General features: G+C 41.6%; 1 protein-coding gene across 2 annotated transcripts in view; it reads left to right on the forward strand.

The window, feature by feature from the left end:
- Positions 1 to 13,402, forward strand: part of LOC309381111 (macrophage mannose receptor 1-like) — a 33,960-nt gene extending 20,558 nt beyond the window's left edge. For both annotated transcript variants that reach the window (XM_081931610.1, XM_081931609.1), the window contains exons 10-19: positions 418 to 533; positions 2,235 to 2,383; positions 2,497 to 2,696; positions 3,733 to 3,854; positions 6,392 to 6,476; positions 7,454 to 7,592; positions 8,204 to 8,239; positions 10,041 to 10,210; positions 11,933 to 12,000; positions 13,285 to 13,402. In XM_081931610.1, the coding sequence (XP_081787736.1) occupies positions 418 to 533; positions 2,235 to 2,383; positions 2,497 to 2,696; positions 3,733 to 3,854; positions 6,392 to 6,476; positions 7,454 to 7,592; positions 8,204 to 8,239; positions 10,041 to 10,210; positions 11,933 to 12,000; positions 13,285 to 13,393 (1,194 nt within the window). In that variant the 3' untranslated portion in view covers positions 13,394 to 13,402. The remainder of the gene's footprint in view (positions 1 to 417; positions 534 to 2,234; positions 2,384 to 2,496; positions 2,697 to 3,732; positions 3,855 to 6,391; positions 6,477 to 7,453; positions 7,593 to 8,203; positions 8,240 to 10,040; positions 10,211 to 11,932; positions 12,001 to 13,284) is intronic.
- The last annotated feature ends 123 nt before the right edge of the window (positions 13,403 to 13,525 follow it).

Here is a 13,525-nt window from a genome sequence, read left to right on the forward strand (position 1 = left end):
CTATAGCAGGCCTATTATAAAACTTACGATGTTTTATAACCAGTAACAATACCAGCTGTAGAAAAGGGAGTCTCTAAGTAAGAAACCCGAATCCAGCAGGGAAGGAAGTCAACTTGTATGTCGGAAATGTCTATTGGCATTTCTCTTGTTTCCTGGTTTTTTGGTGTGTTTTTTTGTATGTTGTGTTTCTTTTTTATCTTATATTTTTTGTGCCTTATTGAGATTTTTGTTTTTCTCTTTTCTGGGTGTATGTGTTTTTTGGTTTTACTTTTTTTGTTTTGCTGTCTTTTGTAATGTTATTTGTTAGCTGTAAAGAAAACTCAATAAAAAAGATTTAAAAAAATAAAAATAAACGCAATGTCTCCATCCTGGTAATATTGTGGTAACATATGGTTGTTGGTTCTTCTATGTCAACAGGGCTGGAGAAGGCATGGTTTCTACTGTTACTTAATTGAACAAACATCTGCAACATTTTCAGAAGCAAAGACATCATGTGCAGCAAATCACGGAACTTTGACTTCTGTGGAAAACAGGTATCAAAACTAAATGGTCTTGCTGTTTGGAGGGCATATACTGTATTCCTTTCTTCTTCCCTTTGCTGGACATGAAAGAGAAATGATTACTTTTCTTGTGAGACATGAAAGATAAATGATTACTTTTCTATGGGTTGTTTCCAGCTAAGGTTTGCTCACATTAAACCTGCTGATGGACATAAATTATCCATGCTCATTAATTTCAATGGGTCTACTCTATTGTGAACAGGACTAACAACCATATGTGTTTTATGTGAGTGAAATGTGTAATTGCTATATTTCTTTGTCACATAATGAATATTAAGATTTGACCTGTAGCCTGTGACTAAGCTACTTTGTTGAATTAGCTGCTCTGTGTTTCTTGTGAATTTCCTACTTGATTTGCAATCTGTGGCTTGCCTCACTTTCCTGAAACTTCTGCACTGCATGGACCTTGCACTCCTTGTCACTGATTTCATTACATGCAACTCCCAGTTTACACGGGGCACTGTTTGTCTAAGTGAAATTATATATATTTGAAACACCACTGAAAAAGCCTGCTAACACCTCATTCTCCTCTACCCCTACCCTGTTCTGCCCATTTTTGTATGGGGTTTGGGTCACTTCCAGGTTCAGCGTGATGCATGCATGCACAGTCACACGCATATTGGCTGTGCCTATAATGACCGCTCCCCGCTTAAAACGGGGGGCGCCCTTTGCATGGGCACGTGCAGCCCCTAGATCTGGAGCGGCTCCAACAGCATAGGCTTGGCTTTGCCTTCCCTCAGGTGGGATACCTGAAGGTCTCCGCCTACCTCAGTCAGTTGTCCAATCCCACCTGGGGGAAGCGTTGCCAAGGAGACCAGGCCAGGTAGGGGAGGGATTACCTGCCCACACAATAGAGGGAGGATCTTACCTGGGAATCCTCACTTCGCTCCAGAGCTTCTCCCACCCTACCCACCCTCAGTTAATGTCTTATTTTGCAGGTTAACTTTTCTTCACAGGTATGCGGGCGCTGCTACGTTAAGGTCGCTGTTAAAGGGCCGGAAAGGAATTTCCCTGCATTGGCAGGTTTCGCCTTTCCCGTAGCAAAACGTCACAACTTTGGTGGTATCAGGCCTTGGGCGGAATCCTTTAGTCCATCTTCCCCTTTGTGGCGGCGATACCAGGGATCCCCGTTAAAGGGGTTTTCTGAAGGGAGGCTTTGACCGTACGCCGAAAGGTCGTCATTGCTCTCCCCTGCGGCGGCGGCGTTATGAGGGCAGCTATCTCTGCTTGAACATATGTTCTCCAGAGCCGGCCCATCCCCCCCCCACACACACACTGGATAACCCTGATGCTCCCTAGGTCCCCGGCTAGAATTCCTTATAAAATCCCTAATCCTATATGTATGTTACACAAGTCGCCTAATGTGCAGCCTGGGCTGAGATTCTTCTGCTTCAGTTATTTGCCTGGATGCACTTGTATTTTTTTGTTTTTCACTTGTAAAATTGCTGTAGACTGAATTGTATAGATAGATGCAACATGCAGGTATATTGCTTAGTGATAGTGGATCTATTGGTTTAGACACATCCCTTTCTCCACTGTGGCCTGTCCATTATCCTGCTAGGCTCTGTACTTCAACAGGAAGAGAACTGTCCTGTGGTAGGCCATCAGTTTAGTTTTAAAATATAGGAAATTTAAAATAATTCGAAAGAATTGATTACATATTCTTCTCCACAGATATGAACAGGCCTTCCTGACTAGTCTAGTTGGACTTCGTTCTGAAAAATATTTCTGGATCGGCCTTTCAGATGTAGAGCAACCAGGGACATTCAACTGGACAAATGGAGACGGTGTTCTGTTCACCCACTGGAACTCAGGAATGCCTGGTAGGTATTGCCTGAAGTCCACCAGGAATGGTATTTCACAAAGGCTTTCTCCAATTGTTTTGAATATCTGTGAAGAACAAGGCTCAACTGAACTTTTCTTGTACTTCCAAAAGGGCAACAACCCGGCTGTGTTGCCATGAGAACTGGGACTGCAGCTGGATTGTGGGATGTTGTGAACTGTGAGGAGAAGGCAGCCTTCATCTGCAAACAATGGGCAGAAGGTGTAACAACAACTCCTGCTCCCAAACCAACTCCTCTGCCTGCATGTCCAAATGAATGGCATCCAAGCAGTACTAGACCTGTGTGTTTTAAGGTAGGTATACTGTTTCTTGATGACGCACGTGGCTCTGTGGTCTAAACCACAGAGCCTAGGGCTTGCCAATCAGAAGGTTGGTGGTTCGAATCCCCACGACGGGGTGAGCTCCCATTGTTGGGCCCCAGCTTCTGCCCACCTAGCAGTTCGAAAGCATGCTAAAGTGCAAGTAGATAAATAGGCACCGCTCTGGCGGGAAGGTAAATGGCATTTCTGTGCACTGTTCTGATTCACCACATGACCCGGAAGCTGTCTGCGGACAAACGCCGGCTCCCTCGGCCTATAGACCGAGATGAGCGCCTCAATCCCTGAGTCGTCTGCGACTGGACCTAACGGTCAAGGGTACCTTTACCTTTATACCATTTCTTGAGTCAGTTTCAGTGCCAGTTCTTGCTTGTTTCAAAACAAGGATGGATACATATTTCAGTATGTCTGTTTTAATTTCAGTGTTACTGCTCAGTGCAGGTTTTTTATCGTTACTCTTTTTATAGTGGGGTTTGGTTCCATGATTTATTTGAACTGCCAATATTCAATTGCTTATTAAATGTTTTATAGATGGGGAGGATGGAAGGTAGATCTTTGGTAGGTTTGCAGTAGATCAAAATGGACTTCCAGAACTGGCATTAGAGCAGAAGAAGCAACCTTCTGACCTTCTGTAGAAGAAAGACTGTGCTTGTGCAGTTTATCCAGGACTTTCAGATGGAAACACAGAGAGATTTATGCTTCCCTGTGTTACCTGCTTTCTCAAGAACCACTAGTCTGGGAGTTCCTTGTGCAAAGGCAGGAGGAAGGGCAGCTGGTGGGAGGGACAAAATGTTGGGAGGAAAGTTCAAACTGGCATCAGTGGGAGCCTCCTGCACAAAGCTATTTCTGTACATTTTAAAAACATGTACAATTATGCCATGTCTATTTTGGTCATTAGCCACTATTGTTAAATGCCAAATAGGTGTTCATGCAAACCACACAAATCTCACTGTGAATGAATTTTGCAAGATTTGTTTATTACCTATATGCAATTGTATTTATATGCATTTAGGCCTATTACAAAGAAGTAAAGAACAGGAAATCTTGGTTCGAAGCACAAGATTTTTGTAGAGCAATTGGAGGAGACCTAGCTTCTATTCACAGTGAAAACGAAAAAGATGTTATAATGGAATTGTGAGTTTCATTAAATGGTTTTTCCTTCACTTTGTCTCAGTATCAAAAAGGGTTGGGGAAGACATTTGCAATTTTTTTCTTGTGAACCTCCCAACTGACATTTCCTGAACCAAGGTGCGAACCCAAACACCTCTCTCCTCTGAAATGCATGTACTAAAATGGCCTGCCTCTCACTCACTTCCCTCATGCCCATCTCTCTCTTTGCCCAGGTTCTGTAGCTGCAGTTTGTGTGTGACTGTCTTACAATGCAGTTGTACCTTGGAAGTCGAACGGAATCCATTCCGGAAGTCCGTTCAACTTCCACAACGTTCGGAAACCAAAGTGCGGCTTCTGATTGGCTGCAGGAAGCTCCTACAGCCAGTCAGAAGCTGCAGAAGCCCCGTCAGAAGTTTGGCTTCCTAAGCCGACTGGCCAAAATATTGGGAATTGCTAGAAAAAGATGGAAATAATTGGAAATTGCAGAGTATGGAGAAAATGAAGGATAAAGTGCGAGACTGGTTACATTACGCTCAGATTAAAGAAGTTTTTAAAAATGACAAAAAGTTAGGGTTCCAGGTGGAGAAATCGAAGTTGGAAACAGAATTGTTAGAACCTAAGACTAAGGTACTTTCAAGAATGTATAACTTGCTGTTGAAATGGAACACACAAGACGAAATGGTTAAATCGGCTATGATAAAATGGGCACAGGATATTGGGCATAACATTATGTTTGAAGACTGGGAAAGGTTGTGGACCACTGGGCTGAACTTTACTGCATGTAATGCTTTGAAGGAAAATGTAATGAAAATGATATACAGATGGTACATGACCCCAGTTAAACTTGCCAAAATATACCATTTGTCTGATAATAAATGCTGGAAATGTAAAGAAAATGAAGGAACATTCTTTCACCTCTGGTGGACCTGCCCTAAAGTGAAGGCCTTCTGGGAAATGATATATAATGAGTTGAAAAAGGTATTTAAGTATACCTTCACTAAGAAACCAGAGGCCTTCCTTCTGGGTATTGTCGGCCAGAAGGTGCTAAAGAAGGACAGAACATTCTTTATGTATGCAACAGGAAGCTCCTACAGCCAGTCAGAAGCTGCAGAAGCCCCGTCAGAAGTTTGGCTTCCTAAAATGGTTTGCAAACCGGAACAGTCACTTCTGGGTTTGTGGCATTCGGGAGCCAAAACATTCGAGAACTAAGCTGTTTGAAAAACCAAGGTACGATTGTAAAGGAAACACAACTTGCTATATGGTAACTTTTCCTACTGCCCCACACTTTCCAAGAGCACCTCCTGTTTCCATAAATGAACCATATGCATAGGGTTGGGTGCATGTCCAGAACAATATGAGGATAGAGTTTAGCATGTAAATATGAAGCTAAAATGCAGGTTTTCCAGCTGTTTGGTGATGGAGATGGTTTGGACAGCAGTATCGCCTTTCCCATAAGTCCCTATTTTCTTTTTTAAATAAAGGATTTGTAAATTTAGCTTGAAAAAGAAAGAAAAAAAGATGGCAGTGAGAGTGAGGCTCACTTGTAGGGTGATGGTTATGTGGGTGGACAAGCAGCATGGCTCTGCTTGGCTGGGGTGCTCCGGCATTGTCAGTGGCTTGCCCACCCTGGGCATGAACAACTCACGCTATGCCACTGCTTTCAGTCTCCACTTTGTCAAGCTTTACTAAAAGTAAGAGCTCATGCTGGCTCCTCCCATATTTCATATTATCTCACCACTTCTTGAACATTCATCCCAGTGACCAGCAGCTGAGAGCTACCGATTTTCCTAGAAGAAACTACATTGTCACATAGTTAGCTTTGTTCTGAGGGAGGCTTCTGGGAAGCAAAGGGAGAAAGTTTTAACAAATGTATAAATGAACTCATGGGCCGCAGAGGACTAGGGACACCTGGATTATAATGTGGTCACCTATACAGAACCAATAACTTAGTTTGAAATCCAGGTGTGCTTAAGAATTGACCATGTGAGCAGAAGTTAGACACACACACAGTTCCTGCTCCAAACAGTACACCCGCTCCAGAAATCTGATACTGTACCAAAAATTAAATGTATGAACTGGTGATAGATTCATTTATGCTATTTTTCTAAAGAATATTAAGCTAGTCGCAATACAGACAACTTCCCATTTGCACGCATTGCTGCAAACCCGTAAGTGGCACGACAAAGCACAAAAACAGCTCCAAAGAGTGCAAAAAATGACACAGCCTTTGCATTGACCTTTGCAGCCTTTGCATTGACCTTTGAGGCCAGTAGAGAGTTGGAGTTTGAGAATGGAGGTTTGGAGGGAGCAATTGTGGCAGAGTTCAGTGGTCTGCTATTTTTATTTTAAAAAAGGTTCCCAGAGGTTTTGGAGGGTGTTTACAGGCTTTTTCAATGGTGTTCAATAACATGGTTTTACTTAAAGGTATGGTGCCTTGGAATGTATCCCTTGTGTAAATGGGGAGTGGTCTGTACCATGAAGTTTAAAACACCAACTATATCTACATCCATACTCTGTTTGCAATTTTCTGATCTCTGTATATTTATTGTTATATATTTTAGAATTAGGAAAAAATATGGTTATTATTGGACTGGTTTCAGTGAGTTGGCACCCAATAAAGGATATACTTGGAGTGATGGATCTCCTGTAAGTAAATGACCTCTTACTCTCCAACTGAACATTGACAGATCCCATAGCAGTGTTTTCGATTTTAAGTCACTGGAAATTTCAGTTTTTATAAACATGATTTGCTTGTAATCTCATTTTTAGATTCAACATTTACGGCAGTTACTACAGAGCAGTGGCGGAGCTTCATGCTCCAGCAATGGGGGGTGGAGAGCAGACGGGGCGTGGCTGGCTGACATCCTGGGGGCATGGCATGCGTCCCAGGAGCATGGTGCACTGCCCAGAGGAGCGTGGCATGCATCCTGGGGCCGTGGCATGCCGCCTGCGGGGTGCAGCGCCCAGCACGGGTCAGGTGGGCACCCCACCAGGATCGCGCTGCTGGGGGTAATGCGCTCCCACTGCCCCCTCTTCTTCCACCAGTGCTGAAGAGTTGCTGCTTGTCTGGTTGGATTAGATTTGTTTTTATATGTTTAAATGAACATTTTTTATTTCAAAAACAAGGATACTGGAGCAGGAGAGCACACGTTGACTGCCTGGTTTATGTTGTTTTGAGTATGTGGGCAGGTAGGCGGCATTCCTGGAACCAACAAGCATTAAAATCTAAGCAATGATTCAGATTCCTGGAACAGCCAGGCTAGCTTCTTGGTAAGGTAACTGGCCATCCCAGTAACAAAGGAAGTGGTTTGGCATTAGAGGGAAAATGGGTGGGGGCCCCTCCCTCAACTCGCTTGTAGTTAGAAAGCCAAAGGCATGGGCCACAGGGCCAGTCATCTAGATAACTTACAGTGACCTGAACTGATTCTTTATAATAACCTATAGGATCAACACACTATTAATAAACAAATGACAGCCCATCTCTCTTTCTACATATGCACATGCACACATTTGTACAAATCTTTCAAAGACTGCAACATAAGTCTGTCTCCTTTTCTGTATATTACTGCTAAAGCTTTTTTTTTTTTTTTAGAAAGAGTAAGAAATCTTTATTCCCACTGTAGGTAGACTTTGAAAGGAATTTTCATCTTAGTGATCGTTACCATGAAGACACGGGATGCAGAGCCATGTATGTCTATAGTTCGTGGCAGAGTTCTGACTGGTGTGAATATTTTAAGAATTGGGTTTGCCAAATAAAGAGAGGTAAGGTACCCTTTTAATCTAACACTAGTTCATTAAGCAAAGTGAACAGGCTTTATGCTGCTCTGCTGAAACCTGGCATTTTAACATTTTTATTACATGCCTAACTTTTCAGAGAAGGAAATAATAATGTGAAATACATTCAGCCGTCATTAAGAATGTTGCAGACTTCAGATCCTTGGCTTTCATTTTATGAGATATGAAGTACAGGTGTCTCCCCATATGCGCGTGATTAGCATGCATGCTCCCACTGACATGTGTGCCCTTTTTGGCACCAAAAGGGGCAGGAACAGTACAAGGTGTGGGCAGAACAGGGAAATCCCCACTCATGTTCATCCTAGCGACGCACACAGTAGCCGGGAACAAAACCCCAGTGTAAGTGTGGATTCTCCTGTGTTCCATTTTGATGAGAACGAGGGATCTAGTGCATCAAACTCTTTGTGACTACAGAAGCCACTGATTGTTCTGTCGCATTATTCTGTCAGAATTACAGAAATGTCATATGCTATAAATGACACTTTAATTTTTATGTACTCCTGTTTGCAATATGAAACGATGTAAGAAAATAGAAATTATGCTAGGGTCCATTAGAATTAATGTGTTTTGTTTTTCAGGTGTAACAGTGAAAAAAGATCCAGTCGTTGGTTTTGGTATGTTGGGTGATTCCACCTTTCCTTGGGTCACACATGCCTCTTTTAAGCAGCACCATGGAAAGTGGGGCTGGGGCTGCCTTTTCAGCTCTCTTGGGCCATTGATGGTTCTGCCAAAGATGCAGGTGCTCCCTGGCTTGGGCTTGTTCAATTCTGCCTTCCCTCAGGTCACACAAGTTTAAGTAGCCCCAGAGAAAGTGAGAAAGGAGCCACCCCACCAGTTTCTTTTCATCCATTGGAAATTCTGTCAGGAGCCAGCGGCAGCTGCTCCCTAACCTGGGCTTGCTTGCTTGGATTACATATAATTGGGGAGGGACTGTCTCTTAGTGATAGAGCATCTGATTTGCATGAGAGAGGTCCCAGGTCCTCCATATCTCCAGGTAGGACTGGGAGACATCCCTGACTGAAACCCTGGAGATTACAGCCAGGCAGTGTTGACAGTACTCAGTTAGGAGGACCAGTGGTTTGGCTTAGGCACCCCCTCTGTTCCTGAGTGTCAGATCTCCTTAGCTGCTGTACATCATATTCTTATAACTTGAGTTTATCCTTCTCCTCCCCCGCCCCTTTATTATTTTTGTATTTTCATTGGCTAGGCTAAGAGGATTGAACTGCTTTGGAATGTAGGATTGTCCCTCCACTTTTTGTTCAGGCTGCACTGCCGGTGCACAATTTAACAGCTTGATACACACAAATTAGCACACACACTGGCAGAATGTGGTTCTCTAGCTTCAGGAAAACCACCTGGCGGCCTGAAGTTTAGTTGTACTAGGCAACTACTGAGTGTGAGTGAGAGCAAGAGAGATGTTATCTCAGTACAGTCGTGCCTTGGAATTCGAAAGGCTTAGTTGCTGAACGTTTTGGCTCCCGAACAATTGCAATACGGAAGTGAATGTTCTGGTTTTCCAATGATTTTTGGAAGTCGAATGTCCGGTGTGGCTTCCCCAGCTTCCAACTGGCTGAAGGAAGCTCCTGCAGCCAATCGTAAGCCATGCCCTGGTTTTCAAATAGTTCTGGAAGCCGAATGGACTCCTGGAACACATTCCATTCGGCAACCAAGGTACAACTGTACTATGTATGTCTACCCAGAATTAAGTCCCACTGAATTAAGTTCAAGAGTGATGATGTCACAACCCCACTGCCCTTCTCCACAAAAAAATCGCCCATCATGGAGATGAAGGCTGATTCTGTTTCATATCTGGTCCAAAACCCAGACTGAAAAGGCCAAGAAAATAAGTTCTCTCCAAGAGCATCTGAACTACTACTAAACCTCTCATGCACCTTGCCCCTCAAAGGACCACTAGTGACTTACTAGCTACCATATGTGAAATCATAAGACAGTACCTTTAAAAATGCAGTGTCTTGCATACTTGCATTTTAGCTCACCCCCCCCCCAATGCTGTTATCATCACCACTGAACCAACTTTTTTTCCCCTTGGGAAATATATGTCCATGGTTCTAGGTGCTCTTTTTATATTTTACTTTTAAAATATTTTTAACCAAACGGGGTAACCAAACTGTTTTGTTTTTAGTTGAATGTGAACAGGAATAAAGCATGGAGTAGAAAAGGGGAGTGTGGTGGTGGTGGTGGGGAGTCCTTGTAAGTTTCAAAACTGAAATAATGTATCTGTCTAAAGTAGGGGGGTTATTATCTTCATTAAGATCACTGAAGTTGCTTAGCTGGACCACTTGTTGTGTGAATTAATGTTATTCACATGTTTATATACCTCTTCAAAATCTTTTGATGAAAGGTAGTTGAGAAATATTTTCAATCAAATAAATAAATATATGCTTTCTTTTGCAGAATATGAATTTACAAGAATTGAAAATGGCTGGATTTTGTATAATGAGAGCGAGTACTATTTCAGCAATGCAAGTTCATCTGCAGAAAGAGCATGGGAATTCTGCAAGAAGCAACATGCAGATCTTGTGGTCATTGAAAGTGAAACTGAAAGACAGTTTTTGTGGAAATACGTAAGAAATATATGGAACATATGCTTCCCTAATCAAATATAGCTTGGTTTTAAAAAGAGCCAGATACATTGTTTGATAATAGCCATTTTGTTGCCTGAAGAACATTTTCTTCTGCATGGTGTCACCGAAGCTTGCAGAGATAATTAGTGCAATCCTATGCATGTCTGCGGAGAAGTAAGTCTCTTGACTTCAATGGGTCTTACTTTCAAATAAGTCTGTAGAAGATTGCAGCCTAAAAGACCTAATTTGAGCCTTTGTGGTCATATGCTTCCATTGTAAAACAAGGCACTGATGGGGAAGTGAGACTTGCCAAATAGAAATCTACATACATTCCTCTCACCATCACCCCATCCCCCAAATAATTGTTACAATTCAGGCATGATTCACAGCCACAGCAATATGCTGATAATAGTTTCCATGTGATCAGGGGTCCACACAGGTATGGAAATAGGATTCCTGAATGGGCTGACCAGGTTGTGTGATAAATGCCCAATCTAGTACTAGACTTTCCAGGCATTGCTTGTGCTGACAATTATCTCAATCCGTCCAACCACATGAGAAGAAATTTAACAGGAACTGAGGTACAGTGCCCATCAAACAGTTTCTGATTATGCTCCTCTTGTTAGGTCTCACAAGAAGTTATATTTTCCATTCCTGTTGGAGCTGGCATTTTCTGTGGCTATACTGAACTACTTTCCAGCACACCGGGTTCTTTCAAAACCTAAAAATAGTTGTTTCAGTATTTATTTTTGTGACTAAGCATGTAATTTTAATTCCACCAAAGTTAAAAATGCCATGCAGAAATAATTTTCTAAGAAACTTGATGGTTCTGGTAATAGGCTATCAAATGTTTGGGAAGAGCAGAAACTTCTCAATAGATTCTCATGAAAGCATGGTGGGCTTATCACTCAGAGTTTCACCTTCTGTCTTCACCTGCCCAACCACCCTTTCTACCTTTCTCTTCACCCATTATGAAAACTTCTTCTAGCCCCTTCTTATCCCTTCCCTCTTCTAGTTGGTTAAATGTTTAGTTGGTTGGTGGTTATTTTAATTTGGGTATAACTGTAAACTGCTTATTATTGCTGCTGCTGGTGGTGGTTTCTATTGATTTGTTGGTTGGTTTGTGGCTCATATAGGATATTTTGTTTTCCAATGTTTGATGCTTTGTTGTGATTTTATATATGTTGTAAGCCTCCCAGAGTGGCTAGGGAAACCCAGCAAGATGGGCGGAATATAAATTTAAAAACTATTATTGTTATTATTATTATTTATTAGTTCTTTCCTCTTTATTTTCTCCTTTTATTTCATTTGTTACTTTTCCTCTTCTTTGTCTTCACTAAGAATTACAAATTCACTAAATGAACAACAGACCAGGTAAACACCGTGCTATATTATGGCCTGGAAGCTGGTGGAGTGGGGTGCAATGTTACTGAGTTATATAGAAAATAGAAATCTTCAAATAACCAGCTAAAATTGAAACATTTTTTTAAAACTTTCTTCTGTGCTTACCCTCATTGTAACTGACAGGTTTTAATTTGTTTTAATTGAAAAGCTTTAATTTTATTTTTAAACAGCATGGACATGCTATGTTCGTAATTACAAACCTCTTTCTGTCTTGCCTGATTCTGCACTTCCTATGGGACAGCTGAATTATCTTGCCCTGGAGAATATGTGATTGCTTTATTGTTGCATTTACTTCCCATTTTTCTTTGTATGTTGTAGAATCAGCTTTATCGCAGTCATTATGACCATTATATTGGTTTAACTGTGGATTTTGAAAAAAGTTACCGGTAAGTAAACACAAGTAAACAAACAAACAAACAAAAAGTGGAAATCAGATTTTTAGTTCTTGTGCCCAAAATAGCAGTTGTCATTTTCATCACTGGATAACCTTCCTTTGCCTAGAAGGGACGTGGGTAGCACTGTGGTCTAAACCACTGAGCCTCCTGGACTTGCCGAGTGGAAGGTCGGCGGTTCACATCCACGTGACAGTGTTAAGTTCTCATTACTCTGTCCCAACTTTGGCCAACCTAGCTGTTCGAAAGCATGCCAGTGCAAGTAGGTAAATAGGTACCGCTGTGGTGAGAAGGTAAACAGTGTTTCTGTGCACTCTTCCACTCATCACTGTGTTCCATTACACCAGAAGTGGTTTAGTCATGCTGGCCACATGACCCAGAAAGCTGTTTGTGGGCAAACACCGACTCCCTTCGCCTGAAAAGCAAGATGAGTGCGACACCCATAGTCACCTTTGACTGGACTTAACCATCCAGGGGTCCTTAACTTTTTTAAACCTTCGCCCCTCTCTGCTCTGACTCAACATTGGGTCTAACAGATCTCAAAATATACCTTCTATGATTTACTTACTTACTTACTTATTGCATACCTCCACCATAAGGTCCCCAGGTAGGTTACAACAATGTAAAAATACATTCTTAAAATTTACTATGCTGCCACAACTCCTTTGTCTCTCCCAACTTTATTAAGACTTCAGGCACCACCTTCCCAATGACAAACTTACTGTGCTCTAGAATCATGGAATTGTAGAATTGTAGAGTTGGAAAGGAATCCCCAGGGTCATCTATTTCCTCCAAGCCTTCTGAGGGCACAGCACTCCTTTCTCCTTGTAACTGGTATGGTGCAATGGTTGGAGTGTTGGACTATGTTACCTATTAATATTATTTTATGCATTATCTTAAAGAAAAAGTTTGCTTGCCTCAGGCATAAAATCCAAATAACCTCGTGGTGATAAAAAAATGATATTAAGGAAAGTAACAGGCAATTTGCTCTGCTTTAATAGCATCTCAATCTTTAAAGATAATGATTTTTTTCTGAGCCATTTTGGCTCCATTATTTCAGCAATACTGCTGGATATATTTAATGTTGTTTCCTCAAAAAGAAAATCTGACAGTGCTGTCTGATAGAACACTAAGGTCAACAGCTAAACCGTTTTATTAGCTTGGTGTTCTTTGGCCATGGAGCTCAAAAAAAACCTGAAAACCATTGTAAAAATATGCAGTATACATGAAAAAGCTATGACTTTGTTCTGTCCAATACTGTCATATCATTTTCTCTAGCTGGTTGAATGGAACTCCAGTTACCTATGAAGCCTGGGCACCCAATGAACCCAACTTTTCAAACGAGGATGAAAATTGTGTCATCATGTATTATAGAACAGGCAAGTAGAATAAAATATTATCATTCTTTTTAAAAAATCTGAGAATGAGAATGAAATAATTTATATATAGTTAACTACTACACACTGGTCCCAGCACACATATTAAATCTTAGAGATATGAATTTCTTCTATTCAGAGCT

Source organism: Podarcis melisellensis (genome assembly GCF_964234715.1).
Source record: "Podarcis melisellensis genome assembly, chromosome: 12".
Lineage (NCBI taxonomy): Eukaryota > Metazoa > Chordata > Lepidosauria > Squamata > Lacertidae > Podarcis > Podarcis melisellensis.